At 42.4% G+C, this 26,000-nt stretch overlaps 3 protein-coding genes across 3 annotated transcripts; all 3 read right to left on the bottom strand.

Annotated features, from left to right (window-relative positions):
- Positions 1 to 1,109: 1,109 nt before the first annotated feature.
- Positions 1,110 to 2,403, bottom strand: fabp7a (fatty acid binding protein 7, brain, a). The gene is made up of 4 exons (XM_069661566.1): positions 2,275 to 2,403; positions 1,901 to 2,073; positions 1,715 to 1,816; positions 1,110 to 1,402 (listed from the first exon to the last, which is right to left on the bottom strand). Exons 1-4 carry the CDS (start codon positions 2,345 to 2,347, stop codon positions 1,352 to 1,354), a joined length of 399 nt encoding a protein of 132 aa, XP_069517667.1. The 5' UTR covers positions 2,348 to 2,403; the 3' UTR covers positions 1,110 to 1,351.
- Positions 2,404 to 3,504: 1,101 nt separating this feature from the next.
- On the bottom strand, positions 3,505 to 16,966 carry usp40 (ubiquitin specific peptidase 40). The gene is made up of 31 exons (XM_069662279.1): positions 16,277 to 16,966; positions 15,888 to 15,955; positions 15,684 to 15,797; positions 14,679 to 14,843; positions 13,304 to 13,450; positions 12,961 to 13,104; positions 12,670 to 12,798; positions 12,347 to 12,463; positions 12,121 to 12,228; positions 11,836 to 12,036; positions 11,584 to 11,719; positions 11,323 to 11,404; positions 11,040 to 11,211; positions 10,846 to 10,930; positions 10,152 to 10,222; positions 9,543 to 9,952; positions 9,312 to 9,468; positions 8,500 to 8,560; positions 8,062 to 8,115; positions 7,755 to 7,843; positions 7,502 to 7,588; positions 7,357 to 7,393; positions 7,160 to 7,224; positions 6,200 to 6,274; positions 5,913 to 6,110; positions 5,678 to 5,796; positions 5,490 to 5,555; positions 5,193 to 5,403; positions 5,004 to 5,099; positions 4,824 to 4,918; positions 3,505 to 4,674 (listed from the first exon to the last, which is right to left on the bottom strand). The coding sequence occupies exons 1-31, from the start codon at positions 16,470 to 16,472 to the stop codon at positions 4,566 to 4,568; spliced, it is 3,864 nt and encodes a 1,287-aa protein (XP_069518380.1). The 5' UTR covers positions 16,473 to 16,966; the 3' UTR covers positions 3,505 to 4,565.
- Positions 16,967 to 17,918: 952 nt separating this feature from the next.
- LOC138591502 (thrombospondin-type laminin G domain and EAR repeat-containing protein-like) lies at positions 17,919 to 24,251 on the bottom strand. Its single transcript, XM_069662122.1, has 12 exons — positions 24,138 to 24,251; positions 23,687 to 24,027; positions 23,213 to 23,303; positions 22,957 to 23,113; positions 22,739 to 22,870; positions 22,577 to 22,647; positions 21,541 to 21,702; positions 21,241 to 21,448; positions 20,908 to 21,140; positions 18,845 to 19,023; positions 18,624 to 18,725; positions 17,919 to 18,358 (listed from the first exon to the last, which is right to left on the bottom strand). Exons 1-12 carry the CDS (start codon positions 24,234 to 24,236, stop codon positions 18,205 to 18,207), a joined length of 1,929 nt encoding a protein of 642 aa, XP_069518223.1. The 5' UTR covers positions 24,237 to 24,251; the 3' UTR covers positions 17,919 to 18,204.
- Between the last annotated feature and the right edge of the window lie 1,749 nt (positions 24,252 to 26,000).

Here is a 26,000-nt window from a genome sequence, read left to right as displayed (position 1 = left end):
AGATGGTCAGCTCTTCACTCTGTAATCTCCTGTGAGGGCAGAGAGGCCAGAGAGCGGTTACTGCAGGTCAGTTCACACCTCTGACACAGATTCCACACAAAGAGGAGACTCCCTCCGCTCTCCTGGGGACATAAGAAGCTACACTAAACTATTATCTCCTGCTGAGTCTCCAACACGGCATGAGATAAGCTCCCTTTTCAGCGGGACTGTGCCGCTGTGAATATCGTGACATTAACTGTCTTCAACCCAAATATTTATGCAAATTAATAAGGCTGCTTTTGTGCGAGTAGGGGTATGTTTCGGAATAAAACTGGCACATAATGATAGATGTTAATTGAAATTAATTCAGTGAGCAGCAGCCAAATGAGTTCCACTCCAGTTACCATGGTTTCTTTGTGTCGCATGCTATTCAGAGGTGAGCAGAAACTTGGCAGCCTGTGTGTTGGGATGAGAAGAATGGCCATTTGTAGTCACAGCGTTCAGCAGGCTGGACACAGCTCACAGGGCAGAGCAGGATTTAGCTTAGCTTCTTTAAATGTGGGAAAGATGGAGGATGAGATGTAAAAACAGTTTGAGTCTTTTCTTTTGACCTTGAGCTTCCAGGCGTGAGCTGTTGGACGGATACAAACTGTCCACATCCTGCACAATCTTATCACTGCCTGTCCGTCATCTGTCATGCGAGCGGCAACATTCAATCACGGTTGGTCCACACACCATCGAATGATGCCTCTACGTAATGACACCACAACTAAAACCGGATTATCCCGAGGCAAGTGACATCATTACCCCCTCCCCCCCTCCAGCTCCCAGTCGTCTCTGACCATCTGGGGGTTACTACAGGACGTTCCCTCCCATGAGTTCAGTGGTCACACTGGCTGCTGCTGCCGCTGCACGGCCGGCTCTGGCCTGCACAGTCACCCTGCAGCTGTCACCTGGAGCTGACCCATCACAGGGAGAGCACTGTTCCCACAATTTAGGGTGACATGTTTGAGAAGAAATGTAGGGCTGCATTCAAAGTTGCATGGGAAACAAACAGCCCAACAGGAAGAGAGTGCCAAAAAGCTGATGGAGCTCTTGTGGCTGAAAACTGAGGAGTCGGAGACATTAAGGAAGTTTAGTCAAGTATTTATTGTTCCCTTTTTCACGTGTGACACACAGAATGAAACAGTTTTGGCCCTTCACATTCTGAACTTCTTAAAAAAGGTCTTACAAAAGATTCCCCGAAATATTTATCACAACAACAAATTGAGTGCAAATCACTGCTAAAAGTAAAAGATTTTTTGTTAAAAAGGAAGAAGAACAGGTTGTTGATTGTTGGTAGTGCAGTTTGATTTGCTCAGTCATGGTGAAGTTAGGCTTTTTCATACGTGCGGACTGCCTGGACTCCCTCAAAAGTCAAAGTCTGGGAAGAAGAGAGGAGAAAAGCAAAATACAGCCTATGTTACATAATGGCGGTCAGCATTTAGCAGTGATTTCAATGCTGCACGTAGATCAGGTTTTTCTTCACCCAATGTAAGTCAAAGGCAAGGCGAGTTGCCAAGTTGAGGCAGGTCTATTTGCAACGCATGTTTCAACTACAAGGCATTTCAAAGTGCTTTTCATAAGCACTTTGAAATGTTTACGCAGCAAATGATAAATGTAACCACAACGACCGGTGCAAAAACATTTCTCTTCACCAATGCTCTATGGAGATATGTGTCTAACTTAAACTCACCATCACCATCTTTCCGTCCTTGATTTCTCTGACAAATTTGGTCTCCTTGCTGTCCCACTTCTGCACTTGCACAAATTTGTCTCCCTCCATGGTGAAGGTAGACTGCAAGCACAAACACAAACTGTAAAATAACTCTTCCCTGGATCATCAATCTACAGCCCTGACCTTTTTTTCCGGTTTACTTACTTTGACATGTCGGTCATCAGGCGTGGTCTCATCAAACTCCTCTCCCAGTTTGGAGGAGATCTCGGTGTTCTTGAAGGTGCTCAGGGTTTTCACCACCACTTTGTCCCCATCCTGGCTGATCACTATTGTTGGTTTGGTGACATTGCCCACTTGTCTTGTGGCAAACCCAACACCTGTCAAAAAACAGTGCTTTAAGTAATATAATGTTTTATGCTGGGCACAAATGATCTAATTAACTAATACTAACTAATAAACTTTACTTCTTTTCTGTAAGGAAAGAGAAGACATTTGAGAAAGAAAAAAGAAAGAGAAGAAGCTACCATAGATTTATAAACATTGCCCACGCAACAAACAAGTAAAATAAAGTAACTTACCAAGTTCCTTCATATATTCATCAAAGTTCTGGCTGTCGATCAGTTTCCATGTAGCGCAGAAAGCATCAACCATTTTTGCAGTTTTTATTGGTCCAGTTTTGTGTAACACAACCTCTTTCCTCCCTGCAGTAAATCTCAGCGTGCCTGCTCATGGTCTGGCTGCCAAATTAATACTGTAACAGAGGGCGGGGCCTCGAGCTGCAGCGTCCAAGCTGATTGGATGTTCCAGACGCGCCGTGAGCCTCGATTGGTCATCGCAGAATGTGCAGTTAACGGATTGAGTATGAATGATGAATTTCAATTCTCAGCGTTGTGTCAGCGATAACACATTAAAACTATTGTAATTTTATATGAAAAATACACAACACAAACACATATTTTGTGCACATCTCATTGTTGGACAGGCTTAACGTTAATGTTCTTTCAGTAGTCATGCTAGTTACTGCTAAAAGCTAACGCTAGCATGCAAACGTCTTTAGGAGCTCCAATACTGCATTTTTATTTTTTATTTTTTTACAGCTCTTTTGCTTAAGTAATGTTAGAAAAACTTCAGTGTACAAGTTAAGGTAATGCATTTAAACTTAAAAATATAGGCGTCAAACATATTTGAGTACTAAAAATAAACAAACCCATTATGCAGAAAAGTCAATTACAGTATATTTATTGTATAATTTGATTATTGACGCATTACATTGTAAATTTCTTTCTTTCTGTTCCAATGGCAGAGGTAAGGGTTAATTTTTATTGAAAAAAAAAACATAAAAAGGTCCAATATTTCAACAAATTCCACTTGATACCTTTATTGTTGATAAAATACTTCCTGCAGATACAGTCTGGTACAATGGATAGAATCTGTTTTCCACTGTCATAATACAGCAGATCAGTCCTTACCAATGACACAAAAGTTGTAATCAATAACACTAGCAATAATACAATATGATACAAAATTAAATTTCACTATTGCCGAGTATGTTGTCAAACTAATTTTCTGCATCTGCTCCAAAAAAAAAAAAAGTAACTTGCAAAGTCTTGGCACTGATCAAGGCCAGATTATTGTGTTAAACACAACCTGTAAGCAACATAAAAAATATTCAGATTACCCTCCCCCCAAAAAATCAGCACATTTCATATAGTAAAAACATTATTTTGTCACATTTCTTCAAATAAATTATCTACCAGAATCATTTTTACTTCCCTGAAGTTCACATATAGTGCATGCAGATGAAACACTTAGTGTTCCACAATGAAAACTCATGTAGCAACTCAGGGATCATAACAAGGAGAATAATTCATACAGTCGTTCACTTGCAGTGAAACTGATCTGCTTTAATTTTCCACTCTGTGTCCAATTAAAGATACTCAAGTTTTTTTAACCATTTAGAGAATATGACTGGAAGTAAACAAAGGCATTTATGTGCTGACTTATCACACTATATGTCACTAATTAATTCATTTTAAACTGCAGTTGCCTCTTACAGAGCAGGGGCTTCAACAGTTTGATTGCAGAACAAGAAATTATAAATTTCAGCGACAATGTGGGAGTCCGAAGAGTCAGGGCAGCAGAGGTAGAGTAAGAGAGGTAGAGAGTGAGGTAGAGCGGACAGAGCAGCACTGAGGCGTCTCCACATTAAGGCCAAACTCTCCTCACCTTTAACAACCTTTAACACGCCCATAATCCAGAAACACGACGACAAGTTTATCATACAAAGAGCATCACTTAAGACAAGTTACTATATGAGCAACAACAATGATGGTTGATTATGGTGGATTGTTGTACTTGGCAACTTGTTAAACAAGTCAGTATTTAAAAGCCACTGGTTGTGGCTACAAGTTGATTGCTACAGAACAGTTTATGAGATAGAGAGTCCAGTTAGAAAAGGCGGTCAGTTTATAAGAGAAAAAACAGTAGAAATTGTGTTCTCTGAGCTGATACTTTCAGTAGAAGATTACAAATTAGCTACTGATCCATGCAGTAAAGAAACCGTTTTCCTGAAGGTCACAGTGTCTTCACATAATAACCTCAGAATATAAAACACACTAGAAGCCTGTAGAGGGAGGAAACACGAGTACAATCAGTTGTTATGAACTACAAATAAAAGGCAAATTAAACTCCTCCTCTTCCTGTCGACAAACCGGCAGCTGAGCCTCAGAAAGTTTGAGTTCAGGATTTGTGGAGAAATATAGTAAAAAAAAAAAGGAGGAGTGGATTGTCATAACTGCATCTGTGCATGTGCTTTTATGTGGTTTTATAGGTAGTTCTGATTTGTCGATGCACCCATGGGAGCAGGGTGCTATCTGAATACCCCAACATTGATTGACAGCGCCACCTCTGGTTTCCTGGATTTGGTCTGCCCAGCCTTCTTCTGTGGTCCAACACCATCAGAGCCCGCCGCCTCCCCCCTGAAAAGAGACAACATTACACAAAAGGCTCTTCGACTAATTTACACAGTGTTGTATTACAGTGACGGTAATTATCACTGTAGCCAGAAGATGATCGTAAACAGCATTCTCCTGCAGCTGCATGTGTAAAAAAAGTAAAGAAGTCCCACCCTTTCCTGCGCTGCTCTGCCTGCTCTCTGAGCATCTGCTGGCCCAGCTCGTCCTCCAGGGTGACAAAGTCCCGGTTATTGTCGATCAAAAGATTCTGGGGAAAACAAAAAGAATAGATTTGTTATTTCTCAAACCAATGAAACCAAAAACTGACCGTTTAAAAGAAAATTCATTTATACCTTGATGCCAATTGTGTCGCCATCTTTGAGGTGAAACGGAGCTCCCAGGAGTGATTCTGCTCGTTTCTTCTTTTTCTTTTTGGAAACCTGCTGGCTCTGAAATTAAACAGCGAGTTAGCAACACATACAGGAATACACATGTTTTGCACCCTTCAACAACTAAGGTAGTTTCATCTCTTCTCTTTTTACCCAGTTCGAGATTTCTTCCCAGGTGTGTTTGTCTGCCTGGTATTTGGCCAGCAGCAGAGAGTCGGGGGAGAGGCCGTAGTGAGCAGCCAAACAGGAGCGCAGAGAGCGTGGAGAAGAGTCTCGGGATGCATCCCAAACCAGCTCCTCTGCAGGGTAGTAACACCTCTCCCCTGGTACTCCCATTTTAATGTTCAGCAGTACCTCCTTTGGACTAAGACAAAGGAGGAGAAAATTAACTTAGAAGGAAAAACATGGATGTTACATGAATCAGAAAACTGGTGACATCCCAAACCTTACCCAAGATCTTCCTCCTTTAGAAGCTGTTGCATACAAAGGTCTGCACCACCAGCCAGCTTCAATTTCCTGATCACAGGGAAACACAAAACAAGCAGTGACTCAAAACTTCTTCTTTTATCAAAATTGATCTGGTGGCCATCAATCACACATGAAAAAGAACAAACCCTGAGACAGTAAAGTGTTTGTACCTGAGTGTGAGCTGTTGTCCTCTGAGGATGCGTGCCAGCCTCCGTCCCTCAAGCTGCCACACACGCATGAACGCAGTGGTTGGCAAACACACATCCTGAAGGGCCGGCAGTGTCAACAGCTGATACAGAAGAAAGAAAAGTTAGGCAACATGTGGGGAGGAAAAAACAAGAAGAAAAGTTACAGTACAAAGTGGAAAAGAGTGTGAATGATTTACAGGTAACCTTCTTGCATTACCTGAGTCTTGAGATCCTCCAGAGTGGCCTCATCTGATATCTCCACCTCTCCGACACTTCTCAGAGGAGGCGAGTAGGTTTCACCTTTAGTCACGACCTCCATCACTTCCTCCTCAGGGTGGCCGTTGTTGGCGAGTTTAAAATCTGCCGAGTTGTTTGTGGGATCCAGATACAGCCACACAGAAAGCTTGAGAAAGCCCTAAGAGACAAGGAGACAACAAGGGCTAAAAGAGAGGTCACGTTACAGTTTATAATCGATCTTCAGCCTAATTTGAAACATTTAAGTACCTTTGGAGGAAGCTGTCCTTCTGTGACGACTAATGTGTCTCCACTGTTTATCTTCATCTCTGACAGAGAAGCATCCTGTAAGTGAAAGGTCACGGTCAACATTTCATCTAACATATTAATAAAAAAACACTACGATTAGGCAATCATATTTCATTCGTGCACATGGCCTGGTGCATACATGTCATCCTATTAAACTCCAAGGAGCCACAAAGATTTAAAGACCAGCTCCAGTCATGTTTCAAGACATAAAATGCTCAGCTTAAAATAATAAATTGTTGTTTCAATATACGTTTAACACCTTGTGAAAATCCTCCCAAGGCATCTCCTCCTTCTCACTCACTAAATATTCCTGAATCTGTCCCTGTCCACTATACACATTTCCAAACGCCCCCTCCGTTGCGACAACAAAACACGTCTCTGCCATCGTTTAGTGGCAACTTGTTGAAACTTAGCTAACTTGAAATGTAGTAATTAGTAGTAACATTAACGTTAGAAGTCAGTCGTGAGTTTGCAAAAATGTCGATGATGGTTACAGCTGGCTCACGCATCGCCGAAGTGGTTGCCATAGGTTACACATAATGATATGCATAGCGTCACCCCGTCCATTAACAGGATTGGCTCCTTAGGTTTGTGACATCTCAAACCTGCCAATCTGAAAACGTGTTGTTCAGCCTGTCCTTGGTGCACTGCAGTTTAAAAGCAGACAGGCCCAGCTGTGGAGATGACTGCTTATGTTGTCCCCGATATGTCTTGTAGCACATGGAGAACACCACATAGAGATGTGGACAGAGGACAGATTTGTCTTTTGCTAAATGCAAGTTTTTGTTCACAGTTTAGTAAGTTGTTAGTTTTAAGAAACCTCTAAAAACACAGACAAAAAATAGTGAAGTAAGTAAGTACAACCGCTCCAAAAAATCCATCTGCTGTTTGGTGTAAGTATGAGATATTTTTCACACTGACCTCATCCATAAGTGGCTCTCCAATCTCCTCGCACCAATCGAGCCTCCTCAAGTGCCAACAGGTGCCTGCAAACACAACAACAACAAGATATTGTGCTTCACCAAAAAAAGTCGTCCAAAAGAAAAACACAATCTTTGTAAAAAAATAAAACTTGATGCAAGTTGCTTCAGGAAAAGCGGAAAAAACAGAGGGTTTACCATCAAGTCCAACAGCATCCAGCATCGCCTTCAGACACTACAAATAACAATCAATAAATTAAAATTCATAGAGGTACACATACATGTAACATAAGCTCATTTTGAATGATTCACAAAAAAATTATGTGCACGATAAATTCCTCACCTCTTTGACAGTACAAGAATTCTCCACAATAATGTCCATCTCCATGCCAGCAGAGGGCGCTGCTCCCACAGAGAAGTGCAAGAAAAGCTGCAAAGCAAAGACAAAATCACAACATCAATCAAGCATATCAGACTCTCGTAACTCGGTTTGTTATTAAAAGTATGATAGGAGAGGTGCTTTAAGGTTCTATTACATCCACCTGTGCAGCTGCGAGTACAAAGGACTTCTTGAAGATGACAAATAAAAGACACACCTGTGATGCCTTGGGGGCTTTTCCCGGACAGAGCGTCAGTGTGGTCATGAGTCGCACTCCTGCATCCCGAACGCTCACTTCCTCGCACACTGTCAGGTAAACCCAGGTAAAACAACGCTTTGTAAATTTGCTCTTAAACTTCAAAGACATGATGAGAAGAAACATTACAAGCAGGGGGGAGCACCTTTTAAACATTTATGAGGGGGCAATAAAGGAATGCTTAATATTTCGTCAAAATGAGGGGGATTTCCAGCACAAATCTATCTGCACCGTTTAAATCACCTGCAGGTAGAAAGTGACACATTACCTGGAGGAAGGAGTTTCCCTGTGCAGTCCACCTGTCTCAGACAGAACTGCGCACCTGGTCAGCGAGGCAAAAAACAACAGCTGATTTAAGAATGTAAACTTACACGTAGGAAGAATCTAAACACAAATCTGATTCTAACAGCCGCACAGATAAAACATTTCGGAGGTCCTGAGCTCGTTTTTGTTGTCATAAGAATTAAGATTCACCCAGGGACACCTAAAGTAGTGTGGCTTTGAGTATGAAGTGTTCCAGTTTAATGACCTGTGATCTTGCATTTAGCAGCCTGTTATTTGGTCGAGCAGATCTGTTCCCTCTCACAATCACAACAGTTTAAAAGGCGTGGGTGTGTAAGCACTGTTGAGGCTTTTTGATAAACAACCACGATGGCTGCCGCAGGAAATCCATTGCAGAAAGTGATTCAAACACCGAGTGGCTTGCCTGTGAGTTTGTCTTGTAGCTGCAGCTCCTCTATGGCCCTCTGTTTCACCTCAAACAGCAGCTGAAAGAGAGACATATTAGAGTTATACTGTAGTTTTATATAGATTCTAGGGAAGGTAAGTGTTCTGGTTTCCGTTTGTACTCTGTTTGTAGCCCGAGTAATATTGACCAATCACGTATCAGCAGGCTGCAGCGTATGTGGGGAAAGACAGTCCGTGTGGAGAGCAAAATCAGGCGGAGTGTAATGACATCCCAGCTCCCATCAGCGGCTATCTGACAATGATTTAGCTTCTTATTAATCTATATAAACAGACATCTGCATGCTAACAGCTAACAATCCGTTCTGGATCAAATATTCAACTTGGGATAACTGCCCTTGACACTGTGTCATGAAAGCTGTTCAGCGTTTAGATTTCCCGACTTCTACGAATGCATCAGAAATGATCGATCCGACCTCCGTTCATCAAACAAAAGTAGTTTTCTTCTCCTCTCGAGGACAGACCTGACAAAGCTTCATTTTTACTTTTTACTGATCTGCATTATGATGTTGAAATTTCGGCAAGACCCATTAACTAAAGTAAAGCAGAAAAGAAAAAGCAGGTTATTTTTCTGTAAACAATGCAGCACGCGGAAAAGAAAGTCTTGACTGGAAGTCGTTTATCGCTAACCGCCAGCTACACGCCCGGCACGTTCACTGTTGTCCCCAGAGGCTATATCGTCGTCAGGCTATAGCTGATGGGATCCGAGATTGGAGTTATAGAGATGCTTAAATGGAGACAAAGTAGAACAAAAGAATATTAGAAATTACTTACCATATTTCCTGTAGCTGGAACCTTGATCTTCCGCCTCTCCTCTTCTTTCTCCCCTTCTCCTCCTCCTCCTCCTTCGTGCAGTCGAAACTCCACCTGGAGCCAGCGGCAGTCAGACGGTGTAGTCACGGTGACGACGTCTCCGTTCAGAGTGAACATGCTGAACAAGGAGACACGAGTAAAATAACACACCTAAAGAAAACGACCGGCACAAACATCGCCGAGGACTTTTACCTGCTATCGAAGGACTGAGGCTCCAGCACCAGCAGCGCGTCTCCATCTTTCAGCGACAGCTCCTTAAGCGTCCGCTGCATGTCATCGGGGGGGAACACCCTCCAACCACTAGCTCCTCCTCCCTCTCCTGCTCCCTGTTCTCCTCTCTTTCCTCCCTTATGCTCCTGACACAGAACGCTCTCCTTAGGTTCCCCCAGCGCCTCCTTCACCTCCCCGAGAGTGGCAGCACCTGCAAACCCTCTCTCCTCTCTTTTAAGCCCTGGAGCCCCATTTTCAAAAACTCCTGTTCCCTCTTCACACTCCGTCCCGTCTTCCTCCTGCGGGTCCACGTCTTCCCCCAAAAAGGGGCGGACTACAGTCAGCAGCACTGGCTCCCACTCTGCTCCAGTAAGGACAGCTGTACCACACACCTGAGGAGATTAAAAAAAAACATACACAAGGTGCCCAGTTGGGAATTTTAAGCATATTTGGTGAACAAACATGAAAGCCAATGGGCCTCATGCATGAACCAATACAGGGCTCTGCAGTGTGAGGATTACCCTCATATTTGACAGTAAGAAGAGTAATCTGATATGAAACCCCTAAACAAGGATGTTGGACTTTACTCACCTCTCTGCCGTTCCACACAAACAGGTCAGAGTTTGTACAAATGCCTGCACTGTACAGGGAGACGCAGTCATCTGTAAAGAGGAACACAACCAGAATATAGTTATACATTTGGAATATTTCTTCTGTCCTCTTAAAGGGGCGAAGATTTTCGCTCTTTGGCGGCACTTATGGCGATAAACAGTAATTGCGGGAGCCCGCTTCCCAGATATCCAGACAGTGTTGCATGTGCTCCAGTTGTAACTCTTGATTTCCCTTGCTGACGGTCGCTGTCGTTTTTAGACTGTTTGCTTCATCTGAGCGTCAAATTTGTTTCTTTTTCTTTGGATTTTCACTTATTTTTGAAGTTGTATCTGTAGTCATCGATCTTTTCTTTGTTTGTTCAGCCATAGTAGATTACTGTTTACTCGCAACACTTGCAGAGACTGGAAAAGCAGCCGCTTAGCTCCGCCTACCCTCTCTGGCAGACCAACCACTGCTGGGTGATGGAAAACGCGTCACTAACTGGGCGGCGCTTGTGATTTTTTCCGCTAAAGTCCCCACAGACACCCAGTCTGTAATACTGCAGATGCAAAGGCTTTCATCAGTGGACCATAGGCTCAATCACCATTGTGTTACCTCATTCAGCGATAGTGACTTAACAGACATTTATTCAAATGAAAATCGAGATTATTTCTTCTTACATTAAGTGTCTCACCTGTTATAGTGTTGTAGAGGTGAAGACCTGCAGGAAGACTCTTGGCCACAGTCAGAGCCATATCTCCCTCCCACAGTTCCTGCATCTACATAAACAAACGCACATATGCAACAAAACCATTGTCAGCTTGTCTCCATCGTTCATCTGATCATTTTAAAAACCCACAGCTCGTGTTTTGGCGAATGATAATTTACCTGATAAATAGCTAATCGAAGATCTCCCACAGTCTTTCTGCGGTCGAAACTCAGAGAGGTGCTCCCGCTCTGCTCTTTGCTGGTCAGTTGCAGGGCTCCGTTTTCTAGTCTATAACTGGGTGCCAGGTGGAGGCGCAGCTCCACGGTGTTGTTTGTGGCTTCAAACTCGTCACTGTAATACAAACAACGTTAGATGATATTAATAATAATTAATTAATAATAATAAAACTCGCTATGGTTGAGTCATATCCTACTTGAAATGCTGAAATGTTTGCTTGTGTACCGTGTTTGCTGCAGTCTGTCGTTCTCCTCCTGAGCCATGTGGATGAGGTGAAGAGGAACTTTGTATTGAGGATTATTCAGAGCTACAAAAGTAGAAACACAAAAGATGTTTTAATGGAGAAATCAGTCAACAAATTACTGAAACTCACTGGTTATTAATCACAAAACGATTCCTTAATGATCAAAATTAAATGAGGTTACTGGGCCGCCTCTTCTTTTCTTTCTCTTCTCCAGTAACGATGCAAAACACAGTGTCCATTACCTTCACTGGGTCTGTGCAGCTGTGTTTTTCTGTAGAACAGCATGTATGCACTCTCTTTGCCCTGGAACTGCTTCTCTATGTCAGACTCCCTGATGGAGGTCACAGAGGAGTCGTTAAGGTCAAACCAGTGGCTACCCTGCTGACAGACAGGAAGAAAAAACCGTGAGAAACAGGCATCAAAGTAACCACAGCAGTAACCGAGATATGAAGCAGAAACATGCGTCTTTTGAAAGGCATTTGCTGCTCTAATACCTCTTGTTCAGGCTCTGGCCTCTGGTGTTGTCCTGGCTGTTGTTCAGCAGCTTCGGGGTCTGAAGGCGTTGAAGGGTCAGAGTTAATGGTTGGCTCTGCAGGGCCGGGGGGCTCCGCCTCAGGGCTTGGCGGGTTTGCCTTCAGTGCCACTCGTGTACCATTTGACACCAGCATGAAGACATCATTGTGGGACTGCAGGAACTACACCAGAAGAGAAAAAGAAATTAAACAACAATTGCAGAAAGAAAAAAAAGACACCAAAACGACCAAAGAAAGCAAACATACCTTTCCAATGGGACCATAGTGTTTTCTGAACTTCTTGCTCCAGGATGAACCGATCTTATCCATGAGCTTCTGTCCCAGCTGGTCCAATAGGACACTCTTTGATGGCTCCTAGTGTTCAGAAAGGGAACAGCACCTCCTTAATGCACTATGACTCTACCGCTGATTCAATAATGCCAAAACGTGTGAAGCGAGACAAAATTTGTGTTACGGACGCTGCTGCTAATACCTGGGCAACGATAGCAGTGAGGACAGACAAAGGGTCATCCTCTTGTAGTTTGGGCTCACACACTTCCTTGAAATTCTCCTTGGCTCTCTTCTGAGTCTTGGGTTTGCATTCTTCCTCCTGACGAAGAAACACAGAGGTACCGCCTTTTCTTATTCACACATTTAAAAGCTTGATTCTTTTTCTTTTTACATTGTTGATAGTAAAAGACTTCAAATAAAGCAGCCAATCCTAATATAAGCTATTGTCATTATAAATGGAAATGAGACATCATTTATAAGTCTTCTTCTTCTTCTACTTATTTTCAGTGAAGCTCTTTTTCTCACCAGCGGCTCCCATCGACCCAGCTGATCAATGTCTCTGATATAAGCATGGTAGTGTCCACCGTAACAGCCGCCCTTATGGATAATCACAGAGAACAGCTCGTAGGTGAAGTCTGAGTCCTCTCCATCAGTCTGTAAGAGAGGAGAATAATTAACTTTTAAAGACATTTAAGTGTAAGAATGACTTCCTGGATAAAATAAAGCATCAGCCTTGAAACCAAGAAAATTTGAACAAAAGGAACAACATTAAAGAAAATGTTAATCTGCTTCTCTAAAAGGAGGGAGGTCCCGTACCTGTTCACAAAAGGGCCGCAGATTGATGGTCAAGGGGAAACCGTAGCGTCCCGTCTCCTTGTATCGCTCACATTTGGTAAAGTCAAAGCTGAATCTCAGCAAAGACATGGTCATGAATGGTGGTAGTTTCCTCAGCTTGGCCGACTGAATAATAGCAAAATAAGTAAAGCAACGTAGGGGTCAAACAGCAAATAAAAAGAAACATTTTAGATGTTAATAAGGAAAAAAGGTTACTGAACATGTCAGAGGTCACAGAGCAAAAGGACAATTTCAACATCCTCTAAGGTTTAAAGTATTATGACCTCTCAGTTGTTGTGTTGACAGTCTGAAAGCTGGTACTGACCTTGGCAGCTGTGACCAGCCTGTCACACCCTGCACAGCGGTACAGGTTATTGCCCTCAAACAACTCCTCCTCCACAAACATGTCCCACAAAGCCTCCTCCAGGCTGGACACGCCACAAACACACACCGTCAGGTCCAGGAAGTCCTCCTAAAGAAGAAGAGAAAAAGAGTTACTGGGATGACTCTTAAGGTACTATGATGATTTTTCAGAAGTTGTCGTAATTAATTACCGGTGGCTGTAAGGTGAACCAAGTCAGTATTGCTCATGTTCTTGAACTTGACTGAGAGCCATTATGTTAGTTATACACATTTGCTTTGTTCCTTTAGCTGCATAAATTATTGTTGGCTAACTAAACATTATTTGCTTTAATCAGAGTTACTACCATGGATCACATTTGCTGTTGAGCTAATTCATCTAGCTACTAAAAGGAGCAGTTCGCCCCTGGAAAGAGCCACTGTCAGTCAAAGCTGGTGTTCTCTGTAATCCATAGAAGCAATAATATTTGAAATTGGCGCCATAGCTGTGGAGAAAGTTGTACAAACAGCTCGTGGTTTCGGCCATTCTATATTCCTACAACACCCAGTGTGCATTGCGCTCCTCCCTCTGAAAGGGATACTATTGTTTCGCTGCAGGCGATGGCTCAGAGCAGTACAGAATCCGAAATACAACGAGAATATACCGGTGGATCGTCTAAAAAAATCTTCAGGTCTGCAGTCTACATTTCAAACCTGACGATTTTGAATGAGACATGACATCGGAGGCGGGCGTCCTAGATTGAGGAAGTGTAGTTTAGCAAGCTCCCTGGCCTCCGCCAGGTGCCACGTTTACGTAGTCTGGTGAAGGTTTTCTAGGGCCCAACGGAGAAGCAGACAGCGTCCATCAAAGACACAGAGCAAAATTGCATTAGCTCCCAGTGATAACATGATGGGACTGAGGTTGAAAATCAGCTGGCACAAGGTATACACTCAAATAGGATTTTAGCTAGCAAGCAAGCTTTGGTAAGCTAGCTAGCTGTACATCAGACAAGCTAAATGGACCTGGCGTTGGCTTCTTTGTAATGTTGTAATGTTGACTAGCCAGTTTACCAGTAAAATGTAAGTAAGCTAGCTAGTAATTTGTGGGCGGGACAAGAAACTTGGGATCCGTCCACAGACTGTAATGGGTAACCGAGAAAGATAGGGACAGTCTTATTTTTTAAGTTACATTCAGGTCTATTTACATATTGACAATATTATGTAATGAATTCATGTAAATTGCTTCACATAGTAGCTTGAAATGTCAGTCTTACCGTAGCAAGCACAAACATGACTTTCAACTCTAATGAATGAAAATAATGTAACTTCATAAAAAAAAAACCCCGCACACATGGACACACCTGTCTCTGGCTGATGTTGCCACACTCCTTGCAGACAATGCTGTTCACAGTTGTCCCATGGTACAGGCGGTGGATAAACGTGCTACCCTTGGTGCCCACAAGAGAGTGCTCCAATGCACTGAACAGAATCCTGTTCAGCTCCTGAACATCATGTTGATTTGTTCCCTAAAGGAGGACAGCAGGATCACATTAGGGACAAAAAACTATGTTTTCATAGTATTCTGTTCAGACTATGTGACATATGTAATAGCTTACGTTTTTTTGTAGTTATTATAGAACAAATGTACTTCACTTTCATCTACAAACGGGAAATTATACTAGACTAGCACTTTTTAACAGAACAAGAAATAATGTTCTTTGAATTATATTTTCGACAATTTCTTAAGTTTTTCCAACACCATCAAGTTTCTTTATTTCTCTTTCCAGGCGCAGTAGCTTCCTTATTTCCTCAGCACAATGCATTGTCGGACAATAGCGTCTATCAACACATCCCTCAAGATACCAGTGGACTTACTTTATGAGTCACCCCAGCCTCATAAACAGTTAAATATTTTTAAGACATAATCAAATTGGAATCTAGTGGTTGATGAAATCAAATATATCATTAGACTCTTTCTTGTCTATAACGTTCAACGTCAATCTTATTTCACGGTTTTGACTTAAGGTACACTTTCCATTGTGACAGATTTAGAGCTCCTATTCAAGTTTAATCATATCACTGTATGTACAGACTTGACCTGGAAAAGGTGGTTATGCATGTCCTGAGGCAAATTCTGTGAATGTATCTTCCTGTTCTCCCTCTTTGTGTATTTATTGTGCGTGGCTGCAGCTGGCATGCCTCCAGACAAAATTTAATTCCAATCAGGTTACTGGGTCTGACCTGACCAAAGTGAGAAATCCAGTTTGTGAATTTAAACATGTTTTTCCTGATATGACTGGAAGGTAAATCTATCACTGGAATGAAAAGTGAAACCTGAGCCGCCCTTTAGCTTCTAAGACACAGACCTCGCTGCTGTTCCACCCGAAACTGTCAGTGAGTTGAGCAGTGGAGGCGCTCTGCTGGTCCACCAGCAGCAGGCTGGCAAACAGTCTCTGCAGCTCCAGTGGGATCACTCTGACCTGAGGGGAAGACGGAAGAACCTTATTACCAGCAATGAAACATAATGATATTACAGAATCTGTGGTTACACCTGCAGTACAGGCACTTACTTTGGCTTCTGGTTTCTCTTTGTCTTCCAGGCATCCTAATTCGTCTGATCCCAAACTGAACAGCTCCTCTGCAAAAAAAAACACAACAAATAAGAAAATCAGAAATACTTTATTCATCCCTGGGGGGAGAAATTTGGGCGTTACAGTTGCTCTGATACAGAGAAGCATGGAGAAATATATGGCATAAAATAGAAGTAAGAAATACGTCAAATATGTGCATTATAAATGCTGAGAAGTGGATCTATGTAGATTTAAATATATTAAAATAAGAGTATCAGAATTAAATATAACTGCCAGAATAAAGTTTAAAAAAAAATCTCAGACAATTGCCCTTGTTATCTTCTACACCAGTGGTGAACCAACTATAAAGCAATGTAAGCTGTCCTTACCTCTGAACTCTGGGGTGAACAGCAGGGTCTGGAGCAGAGAGTTCAGGTAGCAGGTGCCCCCTTGGTTCTTGATGCCGCACAGATTGCTTCTACCCCGGGGAGGAGTTGGCTCTTCTCCCCCCTTTGCAACTCTGCCCCTTGAGGAGTTGGAAGAGAAGCCTTCCTCCTCCTCTTCCTCGAAAAGATTCCCAAACATGCCGCGTGAGTTATTTACTCCCGTTTTCTCTCAGTGTGAATGGGACTCTGCCTCGTAGTAAATAAGCGTGTTAGCACCACCGATGTGCCCTCTTGCTATCTCATCTTGGTCTTGCCGAGTTCTCTGTTGACAATGGCCGGGCTGACTCTGAAATAAGATGACTTCACTGGGCTAAACATAGCGACTATTACCTGATGCTTGTGCGTTTGACCCGCAGTAACGTTATTCAGATAGCTTAGCACACTAACAAAGGCAATTCAATGGCTGTACAATACGGATGAGCAGCCTGACAGCTCAGCGAAAAAAAAAAAAAAATCAGGCTGTCGTTAACGTTAACGCTCGTGTCACTGTGACTGGAGAAAAATGGCGTCCACACCAAAGCTCTAACCACTTTTGATTTAATTATTACTCGATGTAGTCTCTGTCATTAGCTCTTTCTCCATCTGTCTGTCTTAAAACGGATAGCAAACGAAAGGTAAATAAAACTACCGTCGGTGAACAGTAGGCAGCCATGTTTCTTCCTGGCAGAAAATGGAGTGGTGCATTGTGGTACTTGTAGTATAACACTCGGTTAACGTTCGAAATAGCAAAACTGATGATAATCCATTACTTGGCCCATAATGCAATTAACATTTTAAATATTTGTTATTTGTATTGAAATAAATATCTGTCACTTTATGATAGAGCCATATAAATATATTTCTTTGTGCATTTATTCTAAACAGAAACAAGAATTGTATTCATAAAACTACATTTCTGAAAAGTCTAGGCTTGAAGTCATGGGACCTGTAGTCCTCTTGAGCAAACATGTTCCATCGTTGTTTGCGTCTACAGAAATTAGAAGTTATGTTCCCAGGGCATGTGTGTTGATTAGCCACAGAAAGACTATGCTATAAAAATGTGTGTACTTTTGATGCTGAAGGGTATATTTACCACTGTTGTTGTTACAAACGGTGCCAAGCTCTAAATGAACATAGCTTAAGGTAATTCACAAACAACTCTTCTCTAATGTATAAACTTATTAAGTTTGGTTTATTGTACGATCAATAATTTACTGTCATTCCTTATTTAGACTATAAATCATGCAGTCAGAGGCTAAAAACAGCTATCAGTCAAAGCATCTCCGGGGGAACACACATTCCAGTAAACAAAATGTTAAATATAATTAATTGTCATAGAAGGATAAACAAATCTCACACAGGTTGTCTTGGGTTTTAATCAATTCTGTCAGACCATGCACACAAATAGATAAGATATAATCTCATAAAAATCTAATACATTTGATATTTGTGTAAAATTGAGGTACATTGTCTTGACCTGGCACTGATGGTTGATATTGTAAGTTAATTGTATGTGGTGCTGGTGCAATACTAAATCATTTTATCATTTGCCATTTTAACTTAATATTTCTCACCTAAAATCTAATTGCACCTCAAAGAAAAGCCCACAATGTACAATTTCTGTGTATTTGTGGTATTTAAAAGCCTCCTTAGGTTGATTAAACCATTCATTTCCCTGAAACCTAAAGACATGAGCTTAATGTTTCCAATGGCCCTGACTGTATTCAAACTGCAAACAAGTAGAGCATTACAAAGACACGTTCACTTCAACACACTCACACATTTCCAACTCTATTATTGCAAACAATTTCTCACACAGGAACACACACACACACACACACTGTAGAACAGCAAGTATCTACACATAAATACAGTACTTAAATTCAATCTGCCTAGTAGGTTTTCAGCTTGAACACTTTGGAGAGAGGAGCTTTGGCGCTGGAGTAGATCAGATACGACTCTCCTCTGGAGCTGAAAAACTCCCAGTCACTGCACCCGATCGTTGGGAGCCAATGAACAGGAACAAAGCCTTCATATCCCTGCCACCTGAAATCAAACACAGAGGAGGAATCAAATCAGAGGTTTATTTGCATCTGCTTAGCAAAGACTCTAAATTTAGCGGTTAGCTGCTTCCTGTTTCCGAATGAATCCACACATGTAAGTGCTGGTATGCTCTGGTTCACAGGAGGAAAATAAATCTACATTACAACCGTGTGGATGTATGTCTCTGAGGCGATTTAAGCACTAAGTTATCAATCAAAATGGATGTTTTATTTTACACCGGGAGGGATGTTTTTGACAAGATGAGTACCTGTACAGAATGCTGTTGAGAGAGTAGGATTCCCCATTGAAGGAGTTCGCAACAACCAGAAAATATTCCTCCCCGAGGCTGAAGAACTCCCAGTCCACCGCGCTGCACAGACAAAAAATGTATGTGGTCATGACGATGACAGGTTATTACGCAGGAAGCCTTCTCATAATCTGGCTGTGTGAACATGCACCTGGTATATTAAAGTGTTAGAACATCTGTACCTATAGGTGACGATATCCTGGAAGCGGACAAACACCTGTCCGTTCATGTCCAGTTCGTAGATGGTGGAGTTGATGGCATACTGACTCGGCCCTTTACCCTGCAGTCTGTGTCCGTTGGCAACAACTAAGAAGACTCGACTGCCGATCTGAAACATTTCCCAGTCTGTGGCGCAGAACGTCTGGGAGACAGAAAGAGAGAAACCATCCTTATGTGGAGAGTACATTTACTTTATATATATTGACCCTCTCACATAAACTACTTGAGGCACAAAGAGGTTATAATTTGCAAGATTGTGTCACAGGACTTTCTCCATTCTGTCTCTTTAATCCTCTCATGACCCCTTAAATCACTTTTATGACTCTTGAAGGGGGCTGGAACTCAAGGTTTGGAACCTCTGGCCAAATACTGTATTCAAAGTAGTAAATAGTAGCTCCATGTTAAAGTTGTAATCTCGAAGATCTCAGTTTTGTTCTCTTTGTTGGCACCTATGGCGATAAACGGTAATTGCGGGAGCACACTTCTCAGATATCCAGACTGTCTGCCTTCATCTGAGCGTCGAGTTTGTTTCTTTTTCTTTGGATTTTCACTTATTTTTGAAGTTGTATCTGTAGTCATCGATCTTTTCTTTGTTTGTTCAGCCATAGTAGATTACTGTTTACTCGCAACACTTGCAGAGACCGGAAAAGCAGCCGCTTAGCTCCGCCTACCCTCTCTGGCAGACCAACCACTGCTGGGTGATGGAAAATGCGTCACTAACTGGGCGCCGCTTGTGATTTTTTCTTTGAATGTCGCCACAGACACCCAGTCTGTAATAATACGATATACTGCAAATGCAAAAGCTTTCATCAGTGGACCATAGGCTCAATCACCATTCAGCGATAGATAGTACAACAGACTTTTATTTAAATGAAAATCTTCAAAATTACGTCTTTAAGCAGCTCCAACAGTCAATTGTAAGGTGCATGAGTACGTTTACTTTTCTATTTTAAGTTAATTTAGTGGATATGTGGATAGTGGATAATGTTCTGCCTTTACTGCAGTAAGGTTTTGAATGAAGGACATTGCTCTCCTTGTTCGTCTTTGTACTGTTACTTGGCGGCTGTGGCTCAGTGGTAAAGTCAGTCACCTTTTAATTGGAGGGTTGGCGGTTTGATCCCTGGCTGCTGCAGTCCAGGGCAACACACTGAACCCCAATTTGCTGCTGAAGGCAAAACCATCGGGTATGAATGTGAGGGAATGGTTAGCTGATTGCAGATTGGTACTTTGCATGGCAGCCTCTGCCATCGTGTGAATGTGTGGGTGAAAAGGTGAAAGTGACATGTAGTGTAAAAGCACTTTGTGTGGTCTGAAGACAAGAAAAGTGCTATATAAGTGCTGTCCATTTACTATTACTTAAGTTAAGAATCTAAGTACTTTTTATAGAGATTGAAAAGCTGAAAAAATCAGCTAAGAGACTTATACACACTTTTTTTTTTTTAAAAGAAAGGCCTCCAAAAAAATCATCCAGAAATGAGTGAAAATGTCTTTTCACTCATTTTTAGATGATTTTTTTTTTGACATTTTTAATCTCAAAGTGCCCCAAGGTGATGTTAAGACTCTTCACATCCAGCTGTGGAGTTCCCCTAAATCATCTCCTCATGGTTTCTCATCAACGTGTCAACACTTTCACCTCTAATGTGTCTACATTCAGATGTAAAACTCACTATCACACTCATGTCAAAGCGCTGCTATCGCTCAAGCTTATCATGGCAAACCACAGGCTCTATTTTTGGCCTCATCTTAAATGATCCTTACTTCCCATCTCGCTTTCATTAGCCTTTTATCTCTCCCGGTTTATATCCCCTTCCTTCTGTGTGTGCAGACTGGATGGTTTTTCATACTCATGGCACAGATACAGATCTGATCAGAGGAAATCAAAACCCGGCTGGTGAGAAGATGAATGGCAGGGAAATCAGGCAGCAAAATGCTACATTTAAGTGCTATTAAGCCCAATTTCCTCCCATGCTCCAACACTGACCTGTATTCAGGTAGATGAGTTGTTTATTATATGTTTGCCACATACCTTAATTGTCTGGAACACCTGGAAGCTTTCATTGATCCAAACGTAGATGACTGAGTCGACAGAAGTTGTCACTCCGTCAAAGGCGTTTGCGACAACCAGGAAGTTGTACGGCCCCACTGTGAAGAACTCCCAGTCGTAGGCCCCTGAGGTCGGCAGCATCTGGTGAACCTCAAAGGACTTCGTCAACTTGTTCCATTTATAAATCACACTGTCTATAGTGTGATTGTTATCACCTGGAAGACAAACCAGACAGAGCAAGAATAAACAGAGCAGTTTCATATTTTGCAGATGGTCATGCCAGGAACTGTCATTTGATGGATGTTCTGTTATTACCTTGTCTGTGATTGGCCACAGCCAGATAGGTTTGTCGGTCGATGCTAAACGCCTCCCAGTCCCGTGCGCAGTGCGTCTGCAGAGTCTGGAACTGCACAAACTTCTTTCTTCTTTTGCTCCACTTGTAAATCACAGAGAAGTCCGTCTCTGATTCTTTGTTTAAACGCTTGTCTGGCCCTCCCCCGGAGTTAGACACCACCAGGTAAATCTAGATCAAAGTAAAGATACATAGAGAATATCAGCATTTCAAACTATTTAAGGTTCGCAGAAGCAGGTGCCATCTCGTCCATCTTGTCGTACCTTCTTGTCTATGCTGAAGTGTCTCCAAGCCAGAGCTTCGTACGTGCTGATGTTCTGGTAGAGCTGGAAACCTGTTTCCCTCCACAGATACACAGCAGAGCCAGACGCTGGTGAGCGATGAGCCATAGCAGCCATCAGACCTACGCCAGGAACCTGGAACACCTGGAGATTTGAAGGAGGAAAAAAAAAAGGCATCAACCACAACCATCGGAGACTGACATGATAACATTTCAGGAATGGACACCTACCTACATGTAGCTCAAGATTGAAACGTGCTAACGACTCTCGGCGCTATTAGGTCAACAGCCCAGGTTATTACTCTCCCTATTAGCATACTAATGACCCACAGAGGCTTCTATTTCTAGCTCCGCCCTCCAGTCAGTTTAGAACTGAAGAAGTGTTTCAGATGAGAGGTGAAACGTCTTCAAGAACTTCAGCCGAGTCCAGTTGGTCGTTCGGATTAAGTTTAGAATTACCATGACCTGGATGACTGAGAACCTTCACAGACAGCGGAGGAACTAATTAAAAGTTCTCTCTAGAACACTGGTTTCCAATCTCCTGTTTTGTGACTCTTATGACAAAGCGTTTTCTGCTCATGACAACAGATAGAAAATAAGAAGTGAACGTAGCCTGCAGGTTGGAGAATTGAAGCCTGTGCGGACTTACTGTTTCAAGACTAAATTTTGGTCTTATTTAGAGTACAATCGACGATAGGAGGAGGGTGCTTTAGGGCGCGACTCCCTTGTGAATGACAAGCGACTGGGCACCCTTTAAATCAGGATGTAGGAACAGCAATACATATCAACCCTCTTGTCAAAATAGCAGCCTTAATTCCAAACTAGAGGCTTCAAAACATGTAAACTTAACAATGGCTGAGTTCACAGTGGCTTTTTCCACTTCTTATATACAGCCTTCGCTTCAGACTAACAAAGTAGCTCTACCTTGTATATGTATGTCTTTGGTTCCTCTAGCTATAAGAGCAGTAAGGGTCTACGCCCTATAATAGACACAACAAATAGATATTGTGGAAGGATACCTCTATGTCGTGTGTCTCTGAGGTGGTGGTGAGGACCTGATGCTCCAGCACGTAGTCCAGACGTTTATGATCTGAGTAGACGGAGAATTTTTTTTAACCAATTTCAGCCTAAACTGGTAAACAACTTGCTCATCAGCAAAGAGTTGGATGTTAGATGCTCACCCTCCAGCACGGCGATCCACACTGACCCGTCACAGAGGTAGAGGCCTTTCTTAACCGGATTGAACCACAGCTGACCTTGAAGCTGCTCTGAGCACGACCGCTCCAACCCCACTGATACACGCTCATCTGTTTCTGATCAAAACGCAAAGATGAGCAAGACAATCAGAGGCAAGAAACTTGAGAGCCAATATGTCATGTTTCGATGTAAAATCTGTTACCATAGGAAGTCACATGGCGGTCAGCGTCATTCCCCACGACAGGCAGGTCTGAGAGAAGTGGTGGCACCGACAGAGCTGCTAGTTGGGGATCAGAAGAGGGGCAGACGTAATGTGTGGCATCAGAACCGGGCACCAGAACCAGCTGTCGCAACAGACCCTGTGCACAGGGAGGCAGATAAGAAGGAAAAAATTGTTCGAGAGAAATCAGGGGTAAGAAGTATTGTATTAAAGTTAGCAATGAGTTAATAAAACTTACTGAATACAAGCCTTTCCATCTCCCCCGACTGCCAATGTGGAATCTGGCTCCCTGAATGTTCAGGTCTGAGGGGAACGGCCTGGAGGGAACGCTGTTTGCAATAAAAAGATATAATTATTTCTAATAGCAGAGATCAGTTTTTTCCATCCATAAATGAACGTAAGGTATCTGTAATTAAAGTAGTCTCCTCCACGCTTCTGTTTGTAGGACTTGTGTTATATGTGGCTGATATTCCTCCCTCCTGTGCGCCAGAGGGAGTTTCCACTCAACACCATCTATCACACACTGTCAGGCCACTCCAACATGGCTGCAGGGAGCGAGCAGATTTGGAGCAATGCCATTGTATTGTGGTGACGGATCTACTATCCCTTTAGGGAACTCAGAGGGAACAGGAAGAGAGGATTGCGGGAGACAGACGGAGTGAATCCACCCAGCGGAGAGAAAAAAAGAGAGAAGAGAATAAGATGAACTTACATTTCCAGTGGGGAGTTGCAGTCCACCGTGAGCCTCACATGAGGACCACTAACGGCTAACACCAGAGTGTGCCACTGGTTATCAGCCAGCCGGGCGCCCTGAAACACCAAGTGCTCCACGACCCCTCCGTGACCTCTGTAAAGGAAGTGCAGACGTTTCCTCGAGAACCTCAGCCCCAGGATGATCCGTCCATGTTCCTCGTTACTTTTTAATCGCTTCCTCGTCTCCCTCTCCTTATTTCTGTCAAATATGTTGCCTGTGTCAGTTTCCTCTTCCTTTTCCTCCACTGATTCTTTCTGAGCTTTTCTTGGCCCCATTAAGGAAAAGATGTACTCATTTCTCTGAAAAACAAATGAGAAAAACACTCAGACACACTGTAATTTTCACCTCAATAAAGAATCTGGCTACATCCTCCAGCAGAGGGGTTCAGTGTCCGGGAGTGGATGCTCACCTTGGTTGCAACGCGAGAGACTTTCAGTGTCACAACAAAGGAGAACTCTGTGGGGAAGAGGTCACAGTCCACCAGCAGCTGGGAGGAGGGGAAGCTCATGGAGGGATGAGGGCTCGAGAAATGTACACCCCTCACCCCTCCGGCCTGCTTCAGGTGCACCCCGGGTACCAGTTTGGAGGGGTCCCTCTCCAGGACAAAAGAGAGAAGATCCAGAGGGAGCAAATCTGCAGACAATGAGCACATAAAGATGTCAGGACGATTGTTTTAGTGGTTAAAATGCAAGAATTGCTTCACAATAAAGCAGTTGTTCTTGGTTGTTGGGGTTGGGACCCCCTAGAGAGGACCTAAGGTATGTCTCAGGGGCCCTGAGATGATTCACGGAAGAGAAAAGAAGTGTAAATTAAGTGTAAATGGGAAAATCAGTGGCAGGGGTGGAAAATAAGTGAGTGCTTTTACTCAATTTGGGGTTCTTGTACTGAACTTTATACTCAGTTACATTACATTTTAAATATTGTACTTTTTACTCCACAACTGTTATTTTAAAGCTTTAGTTTGTAGTCACTTTACAAATTTAGAATTTTGCAGACAAAACAAGTATGTACAGATTAGAAAACATGATTACCAGTAAGCAATACCACATGACAGGGAGCGATATTACACTGAATATCAGCACAGCTGTGATTCGGTTGTTCGCTCACAGGATATTTATATTCTTTTATACAACAGTTATACAAGTGGCAGATCGTAGTAAACAGTAACAATCAACAACAGATTATTGTTTGCTCCAACAACTCAACCAGTTCCACACCCTTACTAACACTGAACTTTTGTTGCTAAGCAACCCAGACATTCTCCTGCACTCTGTGTCTACAGGTTACCACAGATCAACTGTTTTTTATCATGTACACTGATGTTTTTGTTTTAATTTATCATCAACCAGTGAAATAAGAGTCTGCTGTGTGATTCACAGCTTGACTAATGTTGACACACACAGTCTGCTGTAACGTTAATTAAGAGTAATTAGAACACCTGGCTGAGGCGGAGTGATACACAGAGTGTACACAAGAGTGAAAAGTACCAGTGATGTTGTTCATTTTTTTTTAATAAGTGCCTCTTATAATGTACAATCAGATTATTGGTTAGAACTAGCTGTTGTATAATGTGTTATAAATCAGATAGAGAGAGAAATCAAGTGGCAATTATTTTGATCCATTTTAAATATTTTACGGTTCAAGCTTTTAAACACTTGTCATTTTTTTATTTTTCTTTAATTAATTTGTGGTTTGGTCTTTCAGCTCTGGTTAATTTTAATTGACATTTTTCACTCATTCAAAATAAATACTTATAAGCTGCATACCTTTACAAAGTAGCTGGAGCTGGAGCTCCAACTACAACAGTGTAATGGAGTGTCCACATCGATGCATCAGCAATAATGATGTTAAGATTTCAAATATATCAAAGTAAAAAGGGCCTTTTTCTGCACTGACTAAAACTACTTTTATTACTTTAATGGGGCACAATAGGGAGAGCTTTTTTTCCAAGGGGACACATGTTTAAACTGTTGGCAACAGCAGCTATAAACTAATAAATCAATTAATGCCATAGCATGGTGCAGACCCAGGCCCCCCTGCTGTGTGAGAAATAGCCCAGGGTGGAGGCTGAGCTATAGAAGCTTTTAGGAGGGGTGGTTATTAAGAAAAACGCCCGTCGGAAAGTGAGTCTAATAGAAGAAAATAACTCCAAAATTGATGAGACATCATGTAAATATGTAGCCTGTGCACCATGATATTCCGATGTGTATAGAATTGTTGTGGAATCCCAACCACATCCAATGTCTGTACTTGTTTGTGGAAGTCAATTTAA

The sequence above is a fragment of the Semicossyphus pulcher genome, unplaced genomic scaffold, assembly GCF_022749685.1.
Source record: "Semicossyphus pulcher isolate SPU_LCO1_2020_fin unplaced genomic scaffold, fSemPul1.0.p SCAF_14, whole genome shotgun sequence".
In the NCBI taxonomy this organism is placed as follows: domain Eukaryota; kingdom Metazoa; phylum Chordata; class Actinopteri; order Labriformes; family Labridae; genus Semicossyphus; species Semicossyphus pulcher.
This window is presented reverse-complemented; position numbering and strand designations above follow the sequence as displayed.